This window comes from Polypterus senegalus, chromosome 16 (genome assembly GCF_016835505.1).
Source record: "Polypterus senegalus isolate Bchr_013 chromosome 16, ASM1683550v1, whole genome shotgun sequence".
NCBI classification, from domain to species: Eukaryota; Metazoa; Chordata; class Cladistia; order Polypteriformes; family Polypteridae; genus Polypterus; species Polypterus senegalus.
Window position 1 is genome coordinate 77,099,242 of NC_053169.1, and position 25,252 is coordinate 77,124,493.

The window sequence follows — 25,252 nt, forward strand, 5'->3', positions numbered from 1 at the left end:
GGGAGACACAGCAAACCTTCTGGCAATGACACGTATTGATGTGCCATCCTGGAGAAGTTGGACTACCTGTGCAACCTCTGTAGGGTCCAGGTATCGCCTCATGCTACCAGTAGTGACACTGACTGTAGCCAAATGCAAAACTAGTGAAGAAACAGTCAGAAAAGATGAGGAGGGAAAAATGTCAGTGGCCTCCACCTGTTAAACCATTCCTGTTTTGGGGGTCATCTCCATTGTTGCCCCTCTAGTGCATCTGTTGTTAATTTCATTAACACCACAGCAGCTGAAACTGATTAACAACCCCCTCTGCTACTTAACTGACCAGATTAATATCCCATAAGTTTCATTGACTTTATGCTATACTCTGATTAAAAAGTGTTCCTTTAATTCTTTTGAGCAGTATATATAGATAGATAAATGTTTCCGTTTCTTTTTCATAACTTCTTTAACATACTACTTCTCCGCTGCGAAGCGCGGGTATTCTGCTAGTTACTATTTATAAAGCGTTTATTTCTTAATGGAAGAAAAAAGTGCAGAGCACCTGCACAGGTACATGGGACGCTATATCCGGTGCTGCCACTTCTACCAATGGAATAAGCCAGTCCCACACTGTCGATTTGTTACATGGCCAAAGTGTGCCCCAAGATTGGAACTCTGTGAGCGCAGTGATCAATATTTAATTTACTTAATGCAGTTTTGAGGCAGTTTGTTGTATTTTGTCTCTGCTTATTGTTCCATCTGTGTCTTTTGTTTGAGGCACAATAGCGCAGTAATTAGCATTGCTGCCTTACAGATCAGATCACGTTTATTGGTGCAATAGCTGGTCCAGCATAGTTAGCAGATGCTTCCCTAGCCCTTGGGGGCAATTTTGACCATTGAGCCATTATATTTACTCAAAACTAGCTTGGCACTTCCTTCCAAATTGATTTCAACGCATTTTGCCGAGTTTGGTGAAGTTCCCGACAGTTCTGTCATTTCACTGAACTCCTAGTGATGCGAACTCTGCAGGGGACACTCCTCACTAGTGAACCCCATTCCCAAAAGTGCTGAACAGTAATGTGTACTTGTTTGGAGCTGTAGTTTGGTTAGGTGGCTAATGCGGTGTGAAGCTGTGAGTCAGAGCTGGGGAGTGACCTGCTCTGAGGTTTACAGCTCATCTTCTTACTCACAAGGCCATACTGTCTACATGTTTCTTTTTTAAATGAATGTTTTAGTTTTGAAACGCACTGTGCTTTAATTATTTGTCATTCCGGATTATACACAAACTTCACTGCTCGCATAGTTAGTTAGCCACTGAGTTTGCAGCTTCATAACAAAATGTTGGGTATCTTCTGTATCTTAAGATTACAGGAAAAATACAGTGCAACGTGAACAGTCAAATCCTATGCTTTTTTTTTTCCCCTAGTTTCCCCAAAGATTCATCCAAAGAGATCCCTGAAGCTTATGTGTACACAGAATATCCAGATGATTATGAAGATTTTGATGAAAATGATGATAAAGAAATCAATCATAAAGTGCTACATCACAGTGAAAACGATGACAGTGAAAGAGAAGATGCCATTATAGATCACTACAAAGAAAGTGATAATGATGATCCTCAATATGACAGTTAAGTTTCACCTCAATTCACCAATGATATATATGTTTACTGTTGATTCCAAGTGTCATCTTTCATTTGATGTCAGTCTATTCTAAAATGGCAGGTCCTCTACTTCAGTTGGATGACACCTTTCTGTTGATACGGACTGGTCTTTCCTCATCAGTCATGCGTCTTTATCACTTCCTTTAAATAATAAACTGATGGTAATAGTAAGACGTGAAATGTAAACCTACTGCAAATTTTGTTTTATTGATATTAATGCTGTACTAAGGATCAGTAGACTCGCCAATAAACAACTAGATAACATTTTTATAGTATTGCTGCACATTTATTCCAGTGAAATTAACAAAACTTTTTATATTTATATATAAAAAAAAGACCTTGCTATTGTAACTACTGAATGTCAGGTCAGTAAAAGATTAATGTTGCCCTGCTACACAATTGTTGCTAACTGTAGTTTGTTGTTGTCACTGTGCATATAAAACTGAGCCAGCGATAAAATAATATGTGATGGTTCAGTTTAGGTACTGCAGAAATGCAGTCAATTTACTCTTCTGTAACAAAACCTAAAGAAAGGCTTCATTGGGTCTTCGTAACACTTTTTTTTTTAAATAATTTTATTGTAATCATTCCATACAAATCGATCAATTTTTACAAAAAGTAGGATTGAGAACAAGTCGACCCCCACCCCTGAGAGAGAGAGAGCCTGGCCAATGGGGTAAAACGTAAGGCTTCTAAACAGACCTAAATTGATGAGTTTGATAAGCCACTAGAGATGAATGGAGAAGAAAAAGAAATGCAGAAATAATTGCTTCCTCTGTGCTTTAAGAGCTTATTCTAAAATATTACTGATCAGATCCTCTAACTGAATATTTGATTTTTTTCCAATTTCAAATAATATAAAACATTGGTTTCCCACTGACTTAAAAGAGGAGAGTTTGGATTCTTCCAGTTTAGCAGAATAAGTCTGCGTGCCAAAAGAGTAGTAAATGCAATCACAGTTTGTTTGTCCTTCTCCACTTTAAACCCATCTGGAAGAACACCAAACACAGCTGTTAATGGGTTAGGAGGGATTGTGACACCAAGGCTGTCCTGAAAGGCACTTAAAAATTTTTGTCCAGAATGACGTTAATTTGGTGCAGGCCCAAGTGAGGCTGGGACTTGATTGCAGCGTTCGCAGGTTGCGTCCTGCCCTTGAAACATTTTGGAGAGTTTTAGTCGAGACAGATGTGCTCGATATATAATTCTGAGTTGTATAATTGTTTGCTTTGCACATATGGAGCTCGAGTGAATTCTCTGCATTGCTACCACTCCTTTTCTGATATATTGAGTAAGAGATCTTTTTCCCAGTGTCCTCCTGGATCTTTGAAAGGGAAGGACTGTAAAATTATTTTATATATTGTAGAGATGGTGTCTAAGTCCTTGAAATTGAGCAATATTTTTCCAGCATGGATGAGGGTGCAAGATGAGGAAAATCTGGAAGGTTCTGTTTAACAAAGTTTCTAATTTGAAGATAGTGAAAGAAATGTGTAGCTGGAATGTTAAATTTGGAATGTAATTGTTCATAGGATGCAAAGACGTTGTCTATATAAAGATCTCTAAGCAAGTTAATCCCAAATCTTTTCCAGATATTAAAAACTGCATATGTTTGTGAAGGTTGAAAGAGGTGGTTCTCATTCAAAGGTGCCACAGATAAAAGATTCTCCATCTTAAAATGCTTTCTACATTGATTCCATATTCTGAGTGAGTGAAGCACAATTGGGTTATTAGTATATTGTAGATAACTTGCATTTATTACGGCACAAAGCAGGAAATATAAAGAAGTACTGCAGGATTTTACTTCTATTGCGGACAAGGCCTGTGTATGTTCATCTATTTGTGTCCAGGTTCTTATCGCCTGTATGTTTGCTGCCAAGTAATAAAACTGAAAGTTGGGTAGTGCCATGCCACCTTCTAAAATATAACATTAGACTGGTCACATATATTTGTGGAGTGTGGCACATTGACATGACTTACGGAGGATACACAGGCCTTATACTAAATACATGATTATATCAAGAGAAACGTCCCAGTTGAGCCGCCTCAGACCCTCCAAAGTGATGTTTTGTTAGGTGGTCACTTTGCAGAGATGGTAAAACACTTTAGGGTTGCTTAGCAAGTGTTATGAAGACCCAAAGATCTTACTATAAGAGTAAACGAATAATAGATGCATTTTTGCAGTACCTAAAATAAAGTATTAACAAATCGTAATATATAAAACAAAGCAGACTGTAATTTGTTTAAAATTGTAAATCAGTTTTGTTAAAGGTCTTGAAAAGGATCAAATGGAAATAAATTTCACATTTATGAGTATAGCACCAAGGCACGAGCGAGTTCAGGGCATAAAAAGTGTTTTTGTTGATTTACCAGATAATTCTTTTATCTATAATCTGTTTCTTGTAAAATGTATTTTTATATTTTATTTTGGACTTTAAACACCTGAAGTCATGACTGTAAATGTTTAAAATTGAAAGATATATTTGTTCAAACATGGAAATGATTTTAATAATTTATTGTGTAAAATATTATACATGTTGGGTAAGTGTGCTTTTTCTGTATGTGTGTTTGAACATTAGAAATAAACTCCTTTGTCAATTAAAGTTTGTTTTGCATTGAAGTTGATGATCCCAGTATTCTTCAATATGTACAGACTCATGCCAACTGTAAACAGACTGAATAATGAGTTCTCAAAAAATGACTGGATTGGTGATTTTGAATTATTTTTTACGAAGCTGCTGTATTAATAACTATCTATCTACAGTATTTATCTACACTGTCAGCTATTGAATTATCTAAAGATTACTTAACATGCCTTGCTCTTTTCAAAAATCTAAGCAATTGGAACACAGGAACCCTGATTTGTAATAATTCATACAAATATTCTAACTATTTTCATAATATAAAGGCTAATATAATATGAAAAAATATGACCTCTCAGAAAAATACTTCTGGCTTGCAGTCAGTTGAAATAAGATATTTACGTCAGGCCGTCTGCTTCCCAGCACTCTGTGCTCCTTGAATTGCTGTCCTCAATTTTTCATTGCTGGATAGCTTGTGATTTTTGGAAATGTTTCATGTGCTTACAAAAAGCAGTAAATAAAATACTTTGTTGTAAAAAAAATCTGATAATACATGACGATCTTTATAGAAATGTAGGACATGAGATTGTCTGTCTGAGAACACTGAACTGCAACAAATTTAATCCAGGCAAAGTCATCCTGCCATGCTTTGTATTGATTTAGGTGGGATAGATCAATTTCTGAAACTGGAAATTCTTTATCACAAACCATGTCTGTGAAATATCAGAATATTTGAAAAATGCATTGTATTAAATTAAGTTATGTTTGTTTTATGGCACAAATATTTTCCGTTCAAAATGTTCTTTGAAGTATTTGTTGATTAGAAAAATGTCAGTTTTCCTCGTTCTTAGCGTGATCTGAAGTAGAAGCGACCCAAAATCAAGTATTTCCTAAACATTTTTTGCTCTTGATCAGTAATTTTTCCTCACTTCCTATTCCTTCAAAATGGACAGGTGTGTACACTTGGAAGGTTGGAAAGGTGCCTTTTCATTGTGCAGAAAAACTAGGGTGTTGTACCGTGTTAGCCATTAGGAATGTAGTGAAAAGCCAAGCAAAATGACCCCTTTAATTGGCTAACTAAAAAGATTACAATATGCAACTCCGGGCTCCTTCTTCAGGCAAGATGATTAGGGCCCTGAGGTTAAAACAGATTTATTACTTGGGTCCCTAAGGTTAAGGTCTGGTTGTGTTTTGAGTTTTTTAGATTGTCTTGCCCTTCCCTTTACCCTTCCCTTAACCCCACTATACTGAGGCCCTGAGGTTAAGGTTTCCCTTTTGTATGTATTAACTTTTTAGATTGTGTTGTTTTCCCTTTTTCCTGTATGATGTTGTCTGTCTGTTGATCTGATGTAGTTGCAAAAGCCCTAATTTTAACTTGCAGAAGGGTATCAGAAGATTATTTATCAGGCCCATTATCTCCTTGTAATTTTATTGAAAAAAGATTACCTTATTAACTTTTATGTACATCTTGCCTGAAGAAGGGGGCCCAAGTTGCCATGAAAGCTTGCATATTGTAATCTTTTTAGTTAGCCAATAAAAGGGGTCATTTTGCTTGACTTCTCACTATTGTGCAGAAGGGTAAGAGTTGCAGTTTAAATGGATTTTGCAGAAATGTTGAAGGACAGGCTTGATCCATCCATTGTCTTGACGAGGTAAAAGGGAAGCTAAACAGAAAAGGAATTCATAGCCTTCCTTTATTGTGCCACAGTTTTACTGGGAATATAAAGGTCGAAAACTGGGAGGAACTTCTCTCCACCTAGCTTGGGTGAAACATCCATTTTCATACACTCCAAAACACCGAGAACAGGTGAGCAGTCTCCTCTGAGCATGGGTAGAGGTTCCATCGAGACATTGGTCAGATGTAGAGACTTGATGGAAAGTGGAGTGAATGGATGTTAGCAGACATCTGTCGGACATTTCACTGTGAAACACCTTCACAGGATTAGAAGGAAGCAATCTGCCAAGTGGCTACTTTTTGTAAGAAATAACTCCCATTTGTGAAGAACGGCTAAAATATTTAACAGGAGTTAAAAACTGTTCATCATCGTTCTTGGCTTGCGATCTGCACTTTGTAATGTTCAAATTTCATGGGCTAGCATTAATAAAGCCTGAACATACCGAAAATAAAGCTCATTTGAAAGGGCTGCTTCCAATAAAACTGAGCACTCCTGCTTTTACTTATTTAACTTTTGTACAGGGTGGCACATGATAAAAGTTGCCCCGTGTATGGTGAAGAGGCCCACCCTGGTCTTAGTAGCTGTATATGATGTCCAGTGAAGCCCGCAGACCATCCCACTAGAGGTTTGTTTTTTTTGTTGAGCTATTTATTTAAATGTATTTATTATTTGATTGATTGAACACTTGAGATACAATTGATTGCATTTGTTTTGTTTTTCCAGGTGAATCACGGGCAGGTGACGTGACTTGTTCAATGTATCACAGTGTTGGGAGCAGGATTTGAAGCCTAAGTCAAAGCTTAAACCACTACACCTTGGATAAAGGTGTTGTCCAAATACTAGGTAATAATATTGAACCACAGTTGATTTGTTGTTTGTTTTCTGCACATTTGCTAAAGTTTAGCTGTGTAATCATCTGGAAGGAGGTTTTCACAAGTCAACACTGTAGTTTTCACAAACAGACAGGCTGAGGCCTTCTTTCATGTACACGTTATTTCGAGTAGAGCTTTGCATCTTTCCCTGTGGATCATTTTTGGCACATGCTTGCTTTTTTTTTCTTGTGGTCAGTAACATATAATTTAATAATGTACACTACCATTACAATTGAAAAGTTACTAACATCTGTTATTCTCTGATTACATACTAAACCTCTTAAAAGCTGTGATACTGAGACCGGCCACTGTCTTGTGCATGCCCTGTGTCACCTATCAGACTTGTGTGTGCTGAGAGTGAGGCTAAGATACACGAGGGCTGTGCTCGCCCCTCACTAAAACACAACCAATAAAAGTCCCCAGTGGGTGCCTACTGGTTCAGTGCTACTGGCCTGACGAATGCTGACATCTGAGATCAGCACATGGGCAGATTTTGAACACTTAAATCCAGGTTTCTATAAATTCATTGTTAATGTGATTTAGAATTTTCTCTCATAGTTCCTTTATTCTACTTACTAATGTAAAATACCTTTTTAGACCTGTATATGTATAAAAACAGAACAAATGTGACACCTTAGTCTGTGTCTTCCAGCCTCATGCCACACTTCTTTAACGTTCTTTTGATATGCGGCACGGCTTCTTCAACAAACCATTTTCTAGTGAACATAATGACCATCATGTCCAGGAGCAGGGTGTGTTCCCTTTTTCTGTTAAAAAAAAGAATAAAAATAATGTAGTACAACTGAGTACACACTGTGTGGCCACCAGTGGGCGCTCCATCTCCCCTAACAGCCAACACAACACAGGCCCTAGAAACAAGTCTCAAACAAACAGATTTTATTATGGGAAACTCTTATCGAAAGCTTTTCCCACACCACAGCCACAATACAGTAAATACGAAACACACAGCAAGAATGTCATCTCTTTCTCTTTCTCTCTGCCTCCCACGCTTCTCTCAGCAAGCTTCGTCTTCCACGCTCCCATAATTGTGGCACGGGAGCACTTCAGGTTTGGCTGGAGCCCGACAAGCTAGGGCTCGTTATTCCCCACAGGATCCAAAAGGGCTAAACTAAAGAACTCCAATTCCCATGAAGCCCTGTGGGAATCTGTGGCACTGCTGCAACCCAGGTGGGCTGCCACTTGGCTCATCCTGGGGAGACAATGCCCTGTGCATGATATCTCCCCTGGTACTTCCATTGTGAGGGTGTCCTGGCTGTGGAGGGGTCCCAGCCGTCCCTCAGAATGGTTACCTTTTGAATTATTTAAAACAAATCCCTAGATTTTCCAGCCATATTGTTTCACGTAGCGTTTCCACCAGACATACATCACCAACTGTGCTTAGGTACCCCCCTGGTCATAAAGATGATCAGTGCTGCACTGGGTCGGTTTCTGTCTAACAAACATGTCCATCCATTTATCTCTCTGTTCAGTGAACCACTTTATCTGGGAGCTGTAGCTAGGGGCACAAGCCCACCACCAATCTTAGACAGGCTATTAATCCATTACCAATCTCACTTGGCACTCTAATAACCCAATTTAGGTCTTATGGTTGTCGGGCAAGGGTCCTAGGATGAAATACACATGTACTGCACATACAACAGAGAGAACATGCAACCTCCGAACTCTAGCCATGACTTGCAGTCCATGCAGTCAGTGTCGCCAGTGCTTACAGCTGTGCCACTATGCTTGTATTTTCTTTACTAGATATCAAGATAAGCAGGAGCAGCTATGTATTTTTTCAACTGTATTTTAATGTTCTCTTACACTTGTTTAAGCATGTCCTTCATCTTCATTATTTCATAATCTCTTACGAAATGTGCCTCCGTGCTTTCAGACTGCAGAGTAGAAGGACTTTCTACTGTAAGAAAGAAAAAAGGAATAAGGAGTAAAACAAGTAGTAAAAAACAAACAAATGGCTACTTCACACAAAGCTTTACCCTCACTTCAAGCTTTTCTTTAATCTTAGCTGTGGCAGTTGGTTTTCTAACAGGAGTTACACTGGCATCATATTACACGTGTTGGAGGCAGAGGAGATGTCAAACATCACAAGTGCAGTCTTGTCGTTTGAGGTTGTAAAATTACATAATTAGACATTGCATAAATTAAACTACTGCGCAATGCTTTTCCAACACAGTTTGACACTTCCATAGTATCACAAGTTCTTCCTGATTTCTGATAGCCACTAACATGCTGCCCGACAGAGTTGGCACGGAAGGATGCCTTTACAGGACAAGCGAGTTCAGCTGCAATCTCTGCCCTTTTTTCCCCCCAATGCATCAAGCCTTTCTTCTGCTTGTAAGGCCCAAAAACCGCTGCATTTCTTATTTCCTCATAGCTGCAGTCTGTGCATTGTCTGGCCAGTGCTCATTGGTTCTTCACTTGCGCATGCACGCGGCGGTCACTGCTACGACTTAAGACAAACTCGGACCTGTTTGATTATGAGGGGGCGAGTTGCAGACTCTTGGACTGAGTTGCTGGGGATGTCAGACTACATGACAGCTAAAGTTACATAAATGAAGAAATGAAGCCTGTGACTGAAAATGCAGCAAAGTTTAAGGAGGATGAACTGGGACAAGCTTTTAAGTGTGGAGATGGTTGAGGAGCAGTAGAACAGGTTTAAAAATGTTTTACTTATAATCCAGGATAGGTATATCCCAAAATTTAGTGGGTAAGATGGTAAAAAAGAAGATGTAAAGGAAAAAACAATTTATATAAAGTGTGTGAGACTGATAATTGCAAAGTGAAATGGAGGACGTTTGAGAGCATGAGGGCAGCCATCAAGAAAGATATTAGGGAAATTAAAAAGCAATTAGAGAGGAATATAGAAGATAAGATGACCCAAAGATATTCTTTCAGTATTTTAGTAGTACTAGGGGGCTCCGCCCCCTGCTCGCTTCGCTTGCCCACCCCTGGGTTTCGTTTACCAGATATGCAAATTGACACTAGAATTACCAGAGCCTGCAAAAAAACTCGTAATTCCGTCCCACCTTAAACTGCTTCTTAAATCCCTTCACACCTCTCCGCCAGCGCCCTTTGTCTTCTAAATGTGCTGATAAAGAGAAGCTTGGAGCAGCCGGCTATTCCATCCCCACCAATTTAGAACGTGCACGAACTTCTCTCAGCTCATGCCTTGATTGAGTATCTGGGAGTGAAGTGGAGTTTTAGAGTGGAAATAATAGATCGTTGTTTGGAACACACGCATTTCATGTCTGTTCCGTTTCTACAGTAATCTGTGTCAACACATTGTTAAAACAGAAACTTTTTTATATTCTAGTAGTAGATGACAAAATGTAGGCATAAACTATATAATGTATGAAGCCTGAAGTCCAAATAGCAAAGAAACATTTTCACAAGAATAACACAATTGCACTTTTATTCAAAATATAACTGCAGAAACCAAAAGCCGCCTTAACATGCGACATTGACAGCACTTTATCGTAACTGCCTCCGTGGTTCAAGAGACTCAGCCCTGGCTTGGGAATCAAGAGGTCGAGTTCGATCCTGCCCTCCGTTTTGAGAAGTAAACTGCTCTTAGTCTTACTGTTTTAGAATAAAAGCATACATTTGATTTCAGTCTGTAACAGCCGGTGCAATTTATGATCCTTGTAAAGGTTAGCTTTTTTTTTTTATTCACTTTTCATTCTCTCAGTCGCGTTCAGAATCAATCCATACAACCCCATCTGACACGGCTGTTTTCACTAAAGACGCTATAGCTCTGCAGTGTACCACGATGCATACTAACGCCAAACCCACCCCACCCCACATCCCCGGGTTCTGACACACAAACGCTGGCTTAAGCTGCCTTCTTCGATCTCACCGTCACTTGCTTTTCTTTTTATTCAGTTTTATTGAGTGTTCCTGCCAGTCCCCGCATGTTGCTGTATGCTGTTTCTTTTGTACTCCAGGACATGCAGAGGAAAGAATGGTAAAGACCAGTAACTTCGGCGCTATATGCAATCATCAGACACTCCCCATCTGCCCGTGTCGTTCAAACACAGGAACATATATTGGTGTAAAAGTATAACAAAAGTGCACTTTTATTCAAGTGCACTTTTTCCATCGCCTTTTCCTGTAAGAAGCAATGTACACACTTCTCTCTATGCTGTGGTTTCTATTACACACCTGAAAGAAAGAGACAATATATGTGAAAATATAATCGCACTAATGCAATATTATTTGAAAACGAACAGCGTCAGATCGGGTGTGAATTTATGCAGGAACTGGAAATTCTCTGATGCGGGACCTTCCCCCAGGGAAGAAAGTACAGTGTCAGGTGCTCATTCAGTGTAATAGAAACCATAGCACAGAGAGGTGTGTACACGGCAACAAGTACACGTCGTGAAATGTAGGAAGGACGGTCCTTGGGTGTGTGGGAACTGTTAATATTTGAATGTGATGATTTTATATAGCACGGAATGAAAATCTGCACTTCTTAGCATTGCACCATGCAAGCTGTCGATCAATCGCCTACTGTAACTTGCTTTCTTTTTCTTGGTTATACAGGTAGTTTTGAATAAAAGTGCACTTGTTTTGTTTGCGAAATGAAGTGTCTGCGTGCACTTTTCGTGGCATTACACGTGTATTTTTGAGCATGCCCGCTTGAGCAGTATAAAAGTATTGAAAAGTATAACAAAACAACGGGCAGATGGGGAGTGTCTGATGATTGCATATAGCGCCGAACTTACTGCTCTTTACTATTCTCTCCTCTGCATGCCCTGGAGTACAAAAGAAACAGAATACAGGCGCTATAGCTCTGTGTTGTACCACGATGCATACTAACGCCCCACCGGTTCTGACACACAGACGCTGGCGAAGCTGCCTTCTTCGTATCTCACCGTCACTTGATTTTCTTTTTATTCAGTTTTATTGAGTGTTCCTGCCAGTCCCGCATGTTGCTGTATGCTGGATATTTTCACATGTATTGTCTCTTTCTTTCAGGTGTGTAATAGAAACCACAGCATAGAGAGAAGTGTGTACATTGCTTCTTACAGGAAAAGGCGATGGAAAAAGTGCACTTGAATAAAAGTGCACTTTTGTTATACTTTTACACCAATATATGTTCCTGTGTTTGAACGACACGGGCAGATGGGGAGTGTCTGATGATTGCATATAGCGCCGAAGTTACTGGTCTTTACCATTCTTTCCTCTGCATGTCCTGGAGTACAAAAGAAACAGCATACAGCAACATGCGGGACTGGCAGGAACACTCAATAAAACTGAATAAAAAGAAAAGCAAGTGACGGCGAGATACGAAGAAGGCAGCTTCGCCAGCGTTTGTGTGTCAGAACCCGGGGGGTTGGGGGGGGTGTAGGGCGTTAGTATGCATCGTGGTACACTGCAGAGCTATAGCGCGTCTTTAGTGAAAACAGCCGTGTCAGATGGGGTTGTATGGATTGATTCTGAACGCGACTGAGAGAATGAAAAGTGAATAAAAAAAAAAAGCTAACCTTTACAAGGATCATAAATTGCACCGGCTGTTACAGACTGAAATCAAATGTATGCTTTTATTCTAAAACAGTAAGACTAAGAGCAGTTTACTTCTCAAAACGGAGGGGTGCAGGATCGAACTCGTGACCTCTTGATTCCCAAGCGGGGGCTGAGTCTATTGAACCACGGAGGCAGTTACAATAAACTGCTGTCAATGTCGCATGTTAAGGCGGCTTTTTGTTTCTGCAGTTATATTTTTGAATAAAAGCGCAATTGTGTTATTCTTGTGAAAATGTTTCTTTGCTATTTGGACTTCAGGCTTCATACATTATATAGTTTATGCCTACATTTTGTCATCTACTACTAGAATATAAAAAACGTTTCTGTTTTAACAATGTGTTGACACAGATTACTGTAGAAACGGAACAGACATGAAATGCGTGTTTTCCAAACAACGATCTATTATTTCCACTCTAAAACTCCACTTCACTCCCAGATACTCAATCAAGGCATGAGCTGAGAGAAGTTCGTGCACGTTCTAAATTGGTGGGGGGATGGAATAGCCGGCTGCTCCAAGCTTCTCTTTATCAGCACATTTAGAAGACAAAGGGCGCTGGCAGAGAGGTGTGAAGGGATTTAAGAAGCGATTTAAGGTGGGACGGAATTACGAGTTTTTTCGTAGGCTCTGGTAATTCTAGTGTTAAAGAGATTGTTATTTTCATGGGAACTGTTACATATGCTTTATTTTCACTTTTACTTTAAAATTTTTGTAAAAACAATACTTGTCCTTTATTTCCGGCCCCAGGCGTGGTTAAATATTTCTCTCAGGACTTATAATGCTGCTTGTGTTGTGAAGGGGCGGGGCTGAAAGCACGCTAAAGAATTGCAGTCGGATCATTTGCTGGCTTGTTGCTGCTGGGAAGCTATGTTTTCTGCTTGTCGTGCATTGCGTCGATCATTTCAAAGCCTGTACAGCAGCTTTCCTTTTGCCACTTCAGGTCTCTGCTGCTTGCATAAATGGGGGGGTTTGGGTTTTGGTTCGGGTCGGGGCTGAACGCACGCTAAGGAGAAGCGGTCGGATCATCTGCTGGCTTCCTGCTGCTGCTGCTGCTGGTAAGCACGTGTTCTACTTGTCACTTCTTGTTTTAAGCACATGATATCTGTCTGCCAAAAGCATTCCAACAACTGCTTGGTTAGATGTCCGTGAACATGTTTTAAATGTTTTCTCACTGCCTTGTCTTGAGGGGTGACGTCAAATTGTCTTTGCGTGATGTTAAAGTGTCTCTCACAGGACGTCAAATTGTCTTCCAAGAAGATCACGTCTCATCTCCCTAGTCTCCCTGCCAGGATTTTTTTTTTTTATAATAGAGAGAAAAGAACAGTCAAGGAGGAGGTAAAGTGCATCGGGAATAGTAAAGGGGAATTAAAAAATACAGACCGTGAATACAGCTAATACTATAACAGTGTGTTTTTCTGAGGTCCTTCTGAGGAAGTAGATAACATCCCAGTGGTAACAGGGACTGCTAAAGAGCTACCAAGTGCTTTTGAAATTGTGGAGGGAGAAGTACTGCTCTGATTAAATAGGCTAAAATCAAACCGTTCACCAGGACCAGACAATATTTATCCTTGAGTTCTTAAGGTTAATGAGTACATACAGTATATAAACCCTGCAGCAAATGTTCTCAAAGCAAACAGGCCTTGCTGTATAATTTTAAGGTAAAGAGTGGGGTGAGTCAGTAAAAGAAAGATATGATGAAACGAGAAAATATTTATAGGAAGAATATCCATCCATCCATTTTCCAACCCGCTGAATCCAAACACAGGGTCACGGGGGGGTCTACTGGAGCCAATCCCAGCCAACACAGGGCACAAGGCAGGAACAAACCCCAGGCAGGGTGCACACACACACACACTAGGGCCAATTTAGAATCTCCAATCCACCTAACCTGCATGTCTTTGGACTGTGGGAGGAAACCGGAGCGCCCGGAGGAAACCCACGCAGACACGGGGAGAACATGCAAACTCCACGCAGGGAGGACCCGGGAGGTGAACCCGGTTCTCCTAACTGCGAGGCAGCAGCGCTATTACTGTGCCACCGTGCTGCCCATATGGAAGAATAGGATTTAGAAATGTAAAACATTTTTAACCAGAGAACTGAAACCAAGTGGCCAAACCAAAACCTACGCTTGTAGGTACCTGGGGCATTTCCGTCTTAGAAGAGATAGCAGGAATCTTGAGTGAAGCCCATACACAACATTTATAACGAGTGACTTTTAATTGATGTATTGAATAGGGAGATCCCGCTTGAAGATCAACTTCCTAAGTATTTAAATTGTTTAGCTATAGAAACTGATAAATGGGAAGAGCATTGCTAACAGGGCTGATTTAAGAGCAGTGGGCCTGACTTAGGCCATACATTTAACAGCCAGAGAGGTTCAGAAAGAGTTAACAGATGCTCCAAATTTTGGGGAGTACAGATGGGGTGCTTCCAAAGAACAGTGCAATGTCATCAGTGTACAGGAGTATTTTATGCCAACATTGGAACATTAATTACAGGTATTGTAATATTAATGTATAACAAGCAGCTTTCTTTATTTGGAAAGGCCCAGATCCATTAGAGTTAGTGAGAATCACTGCCATGGGTACTGAATACAATGTATTCACCATATTATGAAATATTTTCCCATAGCCTGCTGTAAGCTCTAGCTGCTATAAATATTCCCAATTCATATTGGATTTCTTACGTATCTAATGATTAGAGGGATATTTGTCAAGATGCAGTTGTGGGCAGTGTCAGTCAAATAGAACAGATGGCTGACATTGTCTGCAAATATTTGAGAAAAAATAAAAACCAATTTGATCTTGTTGCATAATTTTAGTAATAGTTGACCATAATTGTAATGATAACACTTTTGCTAATAATTTTGTATTTATATTTATCAAGGAAGCAGGCCAATAATTTGAGCACTCAGTCAGATGTTTGTCCTGTTTCAAAAAGCCAAATGATCAAAGTGAAGTTAATTGCTGAATTTAATATACAGTAGTTGAAGTAATTGCCATATTTTACATCTTCTGTAAATATACAGATGCTCATTGAGCCCAGAATGCAGAAAAAAGTTCGGAAGGTAACACATCTGGACCTGGAGATTTCCCAGAAGTCACAGACTCCAAGGCCTATGGGTTGGCTGGTTATTGTTGTATGTGTATTTTTTTCTGGCCCTTCTCATTTAGAAAGTTTTAAATGCTGCTACATGATTAACTTTTACCAATGCAATGTTCATAATTTGCTATAAAAAAGGGTGTTTGGGTGAGAGACGGGTGACCATCAAGCAACCAGCGTAGCAAGAGCATTTTGAAACTATCAATATTCTCAACCACTAAGCACGAGCATCCATAAGCACCTCTGCATTTCACCATAAAACTCCTCACGTATCAGGAGAAGGTGTTTATTAAGATATTTACATTTATGTGCTAAATTATATTTTCATATTTTTCTACCACAATGGCTACTCTACCATTTTTTTTTTACAATTGTTATTAACATTACAAGTGAAATAAGTGTAAATTATAGGCAAACCTGATTTCTTCCTTGATGCTGCAGGTCCTTGGTCCTGTGAAATCAGCAACATCTCGGCATCTTTGGGGTGTCCTGAGAATGGCAGCGGGTGGCCAGGGAGGAACTGACAGCTGGAACACTTCTGAGAGCACAGCTGCTGTTCCAGCACACATATCCTTGCCAAAAGGGCATCATTTGCCGTTTTTAGCTATTTAAACACACAAGCAATTGAATAAATGAGTCAAAATGAAAATATTCAATAGTAAAATATTCTTTGAAATTAGTTGCTCCTACATCTGTCTGAATTGTCTTTTTTTCTGTCTGGAGGAACTTGGATCTAAACATTCTGCCACCAGCAACAGAATTGTATCCATTGATTTATTTTTTTTTTTACTGAACCCACAAAATCAAATGTAATGGTCGCTGCGGTGTCACAGTCTGTCCCTGCCAGCAAGTAGGTAGTGGAGGACACCCTGGTGCACAGGGTATCAGTTTGATTCTGATATCTGATGTATTTTTTTGTGGCATTTCAATATTCTTCCTTCGTTCATGGCAATTTCCACAAGACACCTCACTTTCATTAAGCTGTCAAACTCCCAAAAAAAAAACTGTCTTATGCAATTTACAAAAATGGATGGATGAGGCTCTGTGTTAAAGGGATCCCTGTGTATGTCCTGACATTGCCACCATCACCTAAAGTGGTACTTCAAAGAGACTGTGCAAGCAAGTACATATTCCCATCAGGTGGCCTGTATTAAGTTTTTCTTATGATGGCTTTATTTAAAGTATTTCTGGATTAACGCTGGGTATAAATATCAAAAATGTCATGGCAACTCCCAACTATCTGTTTTTTTTCTAACTCGCTTATCCAGTTCAGCAGCTTTAGGAAAACATGATCAACCCTGGACCCAGTGACGTAGCACAAAATTTGTATGCCCCCCTGCAACAGTGGATGTTGGAACGTCACACCTCCAACCTCCCTTTTTTTTAAGAGTCTAAATTAAATTAAACCTATACTGTGCATGGTCAGTCTATTGCAATTCAAGGGGAAAACAGCTGTGTTGTTACTAATAATTGAACATTTTCAGCCTCAGAGTATTTTTATGTACTTGTTTCTATTCAAATACCACATCTTGTTACTTCTACGTGCGTCTGGAGCTGGTGGGTTTCTAGGCACATCTTTATTAATAGGCCCAGGAGAATAAGGAGAAGAAGCCCTGTTCTGTCCAGCTCACCACAATAATACACTCACTTGGCATGATCTGCTCTGGTGAGTATCTGGAGCTCCCACCTCCACTGGTGACAAACATTTTTGGCGGTTTGGTAGTGGCTTGTGGTGCCAAGTTCTGCTTAGCGTGATCTTTCAGTGCCAATTAGATGTTTTCTTTTTCTTGCCATCATGGACCTCCTCATTCTGCGTATTTACATGCGCTTCAATAACCTGATTATTCACAGAAATCTCGTTTCAAGAATGCTATGTAAATCCTTATTCCTATTAGAGAAAAAGGGTTATATAAGCCTCTGAGAAACCTGATCAACAGAGGTAGATTTCTCAACCAATAATCCGATTATGTGTTGATGTAAACCCTTAACCAGATTACTGTTAAGGACTGTCTGCGCATGTGTTTGCTTCACACACACACACACTTTCAACCAAGGGTAGAAGTGGCCACAAAATACATTTAAAGAGGCAAGTGTTCAGGTGATCAGGTAATCACATTATTGCTTCTAATGATTGAATATTTCAGAAATTGCTAAATATATGTTGATGAGCTGAACATACGGTGCGAAGCTCAGCAATACATTAAAACTAATGTACATTAAGTACTGTAACAAGTAAAATAACGCATATCTTATTGAATTAAAAATACCTGTGTTGTTATTATTCCAGCAGCACTGGGAGTAAGGAAAAGAACTTCAAGGGCACAATTGCACAGTCAAGCAGAAAAGTGTTTGCTATGTGCAATCCACCAGCAGAAACCTATAAGTAAACTGGTAATTTGACTAAACATATTTATAAAACACAAGAAAATTACCACAAATATCATGCTTGTTTTTGAATTCATGTTGTAGTTACAGTAAATGATGTTGGAGCGTTATGCCAAAGAAGCATTCATGAGGATTTCTTGCGCATGTAAATGTGAATTATTAAGAAACCATGTTGCTCCCTTACCTGTGTTATTCACCTTAACTCAACAATGTGTGTGGACGTAAGCGCACGGATTGTCTACTAGCTAACCTATGCAGACTTTTGGTATTGTTGTGCCCACCCGTGTTTTGCCTGTGACATCAAACAGCACTTCAGTCCAGTTTCTTTCTGTTTTATTTAGTCTAAAAATGCACAAAATATTTAATTCTACCCTCTCTGTGGATTGCATTTTGTTTTGTTATTTTTTTCTTGATTTTTTTAAATAGTTATTTGTTTGACTAAATAGAATGCCTTTGCAATGATTCTGGTTTATATATTGTCAGACATACAATTGTATGGTGTACCTTACAAGTACGGTCAGGTCAGGTTGGGGAGTATGCGCTAGTACAGCACGTTGCTGCACCCACCCTATGACGACAGCTCGGGATCCTGGTTAGCAGCTCTCCAGGCAGACATGCAGTCCAGTCCCACCTCTGGGAATGACCATCTATCTGCCACAGCCAGGTGTTACATGGGCATCCCCTTGGCCTGCTCCAGCTGCTCGGGTCCTCAACAGTGAGGATCCAATGAGCGGAATCATCCTCGGGGAATCGTGCCACACGGCTGTAATTTCATATGACATTGTGGCCGACAACCAGGGACCTTGCCCCACCAGGACGCATGGAGCAGTGAAGGAACGGGAAAGGGCCAATATATTCCCCTAGACACAAGAGGACAGCCCCCCTGGATTCCGTCAGGGCCACGCATACAGAGCTGGGAAGATCATCCCTGTGGGTGTCCGTGGCCGCCGCCATGGTGTGGCTGGATGGTTCCTGAGCCACCAAACCAGGAAGGGCTGCCAGAAGATCATCAGGGAGCACCTGGAGCACATCTGGGTGTGCCATAAAAGGGGCCGCCTCACTCCATTCGGGGAGCCGGAGTCGGGTGGAAGAGGACGAAGCTTGCGAATGAGGAGTTGGAGGCGGCAGAGAGAAGAAGGAAGTCTAAAGGACTGTTATTTGTGATTGATGCACTGTTGTTGTGTTGTGCAGGTGCAGAGAAGAATAAAACGTGTGTATTTTGGGACATTCTGTGTCTGCCCGTTTGTGTCTGGGTATATATAGATATAGATATATAATTCTTAACAGAAGTTAGACTTGTGTAGTGAAGTCAATATTTGAGTGCCTCTTACCATGTCTCTTAAATTCCTAGCATCTTCCATGTCCATGAAAAGGCGTTCCTACAAAGAAGTAATGGTCCATTATTAATTCACATTTTTATTCTCTTCATGTGAAGAAAGCCCACTCTACTTTGATATGCTGTCCACTGAAGAAGCGGCCCATTAAGAGCACATGCACTTGGCGGGACACAAACGTTTTCTACTGCATTTGAGTCGCTGATTAGGACAGAACTGAGTTTTTTCCACCTTTACCAACAGTACCCACCACCCATTCTGTTGAAGTTTACTCCATAAGAATCCCCCCATTTTTATAATGTTGAGGGCAAGGAATCGAGTATTTTCCCCTCCTTCTGAGGTCAAGGGTCAGGTTTATGAAGTTTTTAAAAGCAGGTTTGTTTGTTTGACATCAACTGGAGAATAAACAAGATGCCCATTTTTGAAAACCAACAGGTACATTTATATCTAAGGTGAAGTTGGAATAAATTACTTAGATTTTTTTTTTCAATAACATCCATACCATAGTACTTTTTAAAACAAATAAACTTTAAAAGAATGAACAATAGCTGTTTTTGAACAACGGTTAATTTTGTCCGCTTGCTCATTCCTTTAAATAGCTGTTGAAAGTTCCAGCATTCCTGGATTCAGATGGTATCACACACACACACACACACTCCTCCTCCTACAGTCACAATTGTGTCACTTTAGTTTCTAGTTAAGCTGACCTCCATGTCTTTAGGAATATGAAAGTAATAAGAGGAACCAGGAAAAATTCACATACACACGGGTTTGAACTCCACACAAACGCGCAATCAAACCACAGTGCCTAACCACGTCAGTACTCCGATGTTAACTCAAAACTATCCATCCATCTTTCTATGATCTGAACCACATCATATTTTAATCAGTTAAAGGGATCTGGAGCTTGACACCAATTCAGGTTGGGACTCCAGAGTCCACTCTGTCACAAGATAATCTCGCACTTGAAACCCACAATCCCTCAAACTGGACCAATTTAGAGTCCCCAGTACATTTTCTGGGGGATATGGGGCTCTTAAACTGGCAATACAGATTATAAAAATAGGCTGGAAATCAATTCCTGATACTTTGTGACACCTCCTGTCAGAAATGATGGCAATTCCTGTGTAACATGACCAACTTGTTTATTTATTTGTATTTTGTGTTTGTATTTATTCTGTATTTGCTGTTCAGCGCTCTGTGACCTCTTGTCTGTGAAGGGCGCTATATAAATAAACTACTACTACTACTACTACTACTAACTCTTATTAAGTCAAAAATGTTAAGGAAATTGGAACGATTCAGCTGGTAGTTAGCTTAGCTTTAACATATTCAGTAATTTAATGGATTTTGTTGACCTTCTGATGAACACCTTAGCAGGTGTGTAGTACTCACTGGGAACGAATTAAAATTTTAAAAACTAACCAGGAGTTGAAACAAGTTTCTAGGACAATGTAAAAGGACAGGCAAAGAACAGAATACCGGAGAATGGGGGGGAAAAAAACACAAGGGTTAAAATGTCTGAGCAAACGATCTAAACCAACCTAGAAGTTAAAGCCATAGCCAAAAATTAATAATGTTGTCAACAAAAGAGTTTATTTAAAGAATGGATAATAGCAACAGGTGTCATAGTGTTTGTGAAAAGAAAATTCAAAGACAAATACATTACAAAATGGCTCTGACTGGCATCATCCTAATTATAAAATGTAAATGTCCCAAAAATAACATAAACCACTGCAACATTGCGTAAAAAAGAAGCCCAGAATGGCAAAACCAAGAAAAATGGCAATTAGTATTCAATAGTAAAATATTCTACCTAAGCCTTTATTGGTATTCATGATATCACAATTGTCATTTTGTAATGTACCTGTTATGCTATGTTCTGATTATCAGCACTGGTACAAGCATGGCACCACATAAATCTGTCTTGACAGACTATGCCGAACAATTACACAACAAAGCAAGGGTCCCAGTCAGCAGCCATCTTGGTGTCATTTTTGTTTTCATATGTACTGTATTGTTCTGCTTGGCAGGCAAATCTTTTGATGTTTCCCAGCACCCAGATGACTGTGCAAAGTGACATCAAGTGGTAGGCCATTGGTTGAAAAGTGGACGTGGCAGAGATAAAGTAGAAAATAAATAAAATGGGAAATTCTTGGAAAGGCAGGGAAAACAAAAACACAGATTGGGGAAGAAAAGTAAACAATGACTTTTAAACTAGGATTGCCAACTAAAACAAAGCTTTCAAAATCAACCTTAAAAGGTAACCTTTACTTTTCTTTTAATTCTGTAAGACTGGGGTGCCTAATGCGTCCATCGCGATTGAGCGGTAGATTGCGTTGCATTCAAAAAATTTTTTTTTAGATGTTAGTCTATCATGTATCCTCTCTATGGCATTTGCCACTTGATTGACATACAGGGCGGCCAGTCTGAGATCTCTACACTCTCTAATCTTCCTAAGGGCTCATTTATACTTCACGCGACGCGACGCATGGTGCAGCGGACGCTCCTGCTACGCAAGTGTTGTAGTGTTTATACTTGCGCGCGTACTTTACGTAAATCTGGAGGAATCCACCAGGTGGCAGTGCGAGATATTATCGTGGTGAGAACATGTTCGGCTTCTCTGTGTTGTGAATTGCCTAAAACACCTATTAAATTCCGATAACACCTTACCGCAATATCTCTGAAAAAGGTGTTTATTGGTTAAATCCATAAATCCAGGGATGTATGTGTCCATTCCAGGAAGCATTGGGCACGAGTGAGAAACAGTCCCTTGATGAGGCCTCAGCTCATCGCAAGGTGAATACAAGCACACACATACACTAGCGTCATTTTAGCGGCACCAAATCCCCAAGTCTGCATATCTTTGGAAGGAAACCGGAGCACAGTGTGGAATACAAGCAGGAAATACCAGCAACATAACTCCCTGCGAGACAGCAGTGCTATTGCTCCGCCACCATGTCACCCCCATGTGTGTAATTATTAACAGTATTCATTATTTAAACGAAATTATATGTAAAATGTAACATACACATTTTAATGCATTTCATCATGAAAGTGATATCAAGTATAAATCTAAAGATTCTAAATGTGCAGAGAGTTGGAATATCAGACATTTAATTTGTTCTGTTTGGTGATCTATTGCTGCTTGCCGCTGCTGAAGCAAAATGCTGACATACAGATGCATTCGTGGTGCTTTTATATTCAAGCGTCACATATTCCCGATCGTAATGACACGATACATTTTAAAAGTCTCACATACCATCTTTTGTGCCATCTATTTTTTACTGTTTCACTTTAAATGCAGTCAGGTCCAAGAAGCTCGTAGCGATTAAAAACTGGGATGACGTTTACGATGGTCTGCATTAGTGATAAAGTAAACTACGAGGTTAAAGTGGACATTTCGAGATTAAAGCCAAAATTTCCACTTTAATCACAAAATACACGTTTTCACCGTGTCCTTTATTTTTTTCTCAGTGGCTCAAATATAACGCTATACATTATGTTGCTGTTGTTAAGTTGCAAAAATTAAAAAATAAAGACATATATAAATTACACGATACATTTTAAAAGTCTCACATACCATCTTTTGTACTTCACATCGGCTACATAATGTATAGTGCTGTATTTGAGCCATACATCAAACAGCAAAGCACGCACATCGATCCCCGAAGGATCTCCATAGAGGCTTGCTGTCACATGTAGATAGTAAACAGAGACTCTGACGTCACTTTCCGACTTTTAGCACACTGCGCCCCCCGACTTTTTGCTGGTACTGCAACTCAAGACGCCGACGCGTTAATTTCTGAGGACCTGCTCAGAGGACGCATGAAATGAACGCTGGGAACGCGTGGCAGCCATGATGCGGCCCGTATGCGTTCTGAGTGTGAAGTATAAATGAGCCCTAACAATTACGGAAGCCTTTTTGTTTGCCAGTGGAGTTTTAAAAATAATTTTCCTGCTAACAAGGTTGGGTGTTCAAAATGCATTATACAGTAGCTGAACTTGAGTAACATTTGGCTATGAAAGGCTCAGGAATGGTGTGAGTAACCCCTGCCATACATTTACGTGTTGAGATTTATAAGCGCCTCTGCGTTATACAAGAAGCAGCTAAGGAGTTAATTTATTATCTAGATAAAAACAAAAAGGGTTTATTCTGGTCTGTACCAAGATGTTCAGGATATGTCCCACTAATGCATAGCCCTGTGGTGCTTAGAGGACAGCCAAATGTTACATAGCCATGACAGGTTATGACTGCTGTTGTACACGATATATGACCACTACTGAGACGTAGCCATTTCACCAATAAAAAGAGCACAGGGGGAGTCATGGAAATCCTGTAATCATTTGTTAATCCCAGGTTATCTGCATTCTGAGCTGATGTCGCGTGTGCTTCATCATACACATAGGTAGACAGACAGAGAATTTCTGTGGCTGCTGCACAAACTGATATTACTGTTAGTTGCGATGTGAATCCTTTTCAACTGATTACTGCTTGTTATCTCAATGTGTCAAACACAAGGTTGGATTAAGACCCCTTAAGACCCCTGAGTGACTTAGCTCCCTAACAGAGAGTTGTTCATACTTTTAACAATACAGTACACAAAGAGCAGGTTGTTTAAATTAGCAAAGCATTTCTCAGTCTTGATTTTGGTGTGAGGCTCAATCGCTTCAAGGCCCTGTGGTGTTATGGGTCCACAGCTCGTGAAGAAAAGGCCATTGATTTTAAATAAATAATCAATGTGCTCGCGGCTTAGTGAGGGGACGTTGGGCCATAGTGGGCCGTGGGGCGATCCGTAGGGTGTGGGCGTTTCTCACCTAGTGCACAGGTGAGGAACTGCCCACATTCATGATTGTCCCGCGGCTAATGCTGCAGCTGCTGTGGCCCTCGTCATTTTAAAAAGAAGCGCGAGTCGGTTTTAGGGGAAGAAAAGAAACGTTCAGGAAGAGAGAAAGAAACGTTCGGGAAGAAAAAAAACGATCGGAGAGAAAAAGGAAAGGAAAGGAGAGGAAGCAGGTCGGTGAGAGGGAGAGAGCCGCGAAGAGCGAGCGGACGTGCGGCGAATGAGCCGTGGACAGCTGCATGGAAGCTGGGTGTTAGGCCGACACCCACGTGTTTGTGTTGATGTCGCTCCCGTTGAGCGAGCAGGTAGCGGGAGTGACCAAGGTGAAAGCGACGAGCCGCAGAAGGCCGCAGAAAGGCAGCGGAAGTCGGGAGGCTTGGAGTGGCAGTCCTTGGTGTGAGCGTCCTGGAGACCAAGGAGTTCAAGTCTCGAGGCTGGGATGAGAGCCAAACCGAAGCCAGGGATCGGGAGGTCTCCAGTCTTGCGTGTGTTTGAGGAGGGCAGCTGTAGAGAGCGTCTTGCCTGCTGCTTGGCCCATACGGGATAAGCAGGTGAGACGCTAACAGAAGAGCACCGTATTTGTTGATGGTTTTAAGACTGCTTCCTAAAAAGATTTTAACCTCTCGTTTTAAGGATTGTTTTTTCTATTTATTGGTTTTACTCCACGTTCTTTTTATGGATTATTTATTTAATGAATTTGAAGATCTGCACTATTTATGAACACTGTTTTTGTTTTGTTGACTGCTTTTAATAAAAGCACTATTGCACTTTTTGTATACCACCCCTTGCTCAATTGTTTATTTGCCTCCATTGACTAGCTCACTCGGCAACATTATCGACGGTGTTGGGTTCATGTGCTTCCAATATCAAAGGGAGTGTGGAGCCTGAACCCACATCGTCACAGGCCCCAGGGTGGTTGTCCCCCTTAGTTATTTCAACTCACGGATTCTCAAAGTTTTTATCAAGATTGGGAAGGTGATTTCACTTGGTAATTTCAAATTGCAGATATTCAATTGTTTTATTGGGGAAGGGGGGAATTGGTGAAAAGGCCCCTTGACATCATGGACCTGGGCATGCACCCAGCATACCCTTATGGTAGATCTGTCCATGGTCAGACATATATAGGGTGGTCTAGATCTAATTATGCAATTTTCATTACGCTATAACTTATTAAGTTTATTACGTAGAAAATCACCCAAAAAATCCCGGACCATCGAGAAGTGTGTGAACTGACGACATGAAGAATCTTCTTTGCACCGAACTGGAATCGTCCCCGCAT

At 40.3% G+C, this 25,252-nt stretch overlaps 2 protein-coding genes across 9 annotated transcripts in view; one reads left to right on the forward strand and one right to left on the reverse strand.

Moving 5' to 3' along the window:
• Nucleotides 1-25,252, forward strand: part of fam161a (FAM161 centrosomal protein A) — an 81,859-nt gene that overhangs the window by 42,412 nt on the left and 14,195 nt on the right. For 4 of the 6 annotated variants that reach the window (XM_039738041.1, XM_039738042.1, XM_039738038.1 and 1 more), the window contains 2 exons: nucleotides 1,403-1,605; nucleotides 6,615-7,275. In XM_039738041.1, the coding sequence (XP_039593975.1) occupies nucleotides 1,403-1,605; nucleotides 6,615-6,676 (265 nt within the window). In that variant the 3' untranslated portion in view covers nucleotides 6,677-7,275. Of the gene's footprint in view, nucleotides 1-1,402; nucleotides 2,264-6,614; nucleotides 7,276-25,252 lie in introns of those variants that run through there. The other 2 variants (XR_005630841.1, XM_039738040.1) reach the window with 2 other exon arrangements.
• Nucleotides 1-25,252, reverse strand: part of si:ch211-63b16.4 (kinesin heavy chain) — a 164,022-nt gene that overhangs the window by 7,824 nt on the left and 130,946 nt on the right. For 2 of the 3 annotated variants that reach the window (XM_039738037.1, XM_039738036.1), the window contains 4 exons: nucleotides 19,127-19,174; nucleotides 15,828-16,014; nucleotides 8,588-8,681; nucleotides 7,287-7,530 (listed from right to left, as the gene is read on the reverse strand). In XM_039738037.1, coding sequence (XP_039593971.1) covers nucleotides 7,398-7,530; nucleotides 8,588-8,681; nucleotides 15,828-16,014; nucleotides 19,127-19,174 — 462 coding nt within the window. In that variant the 3' untranslated portion in view covers nucleotides 7,287-7,397. Of the gene's footprint in view, nucleotides 1-7,286; nucleotides 7,531-8,587; nucleotides 8,682-15,827; nucleotides 16,015-19,126; nucleotides 19,175-25,252 lie in introns of those variants that run through there. The other variant, XM_039738035.1, reaches the window with a different exon arrangement.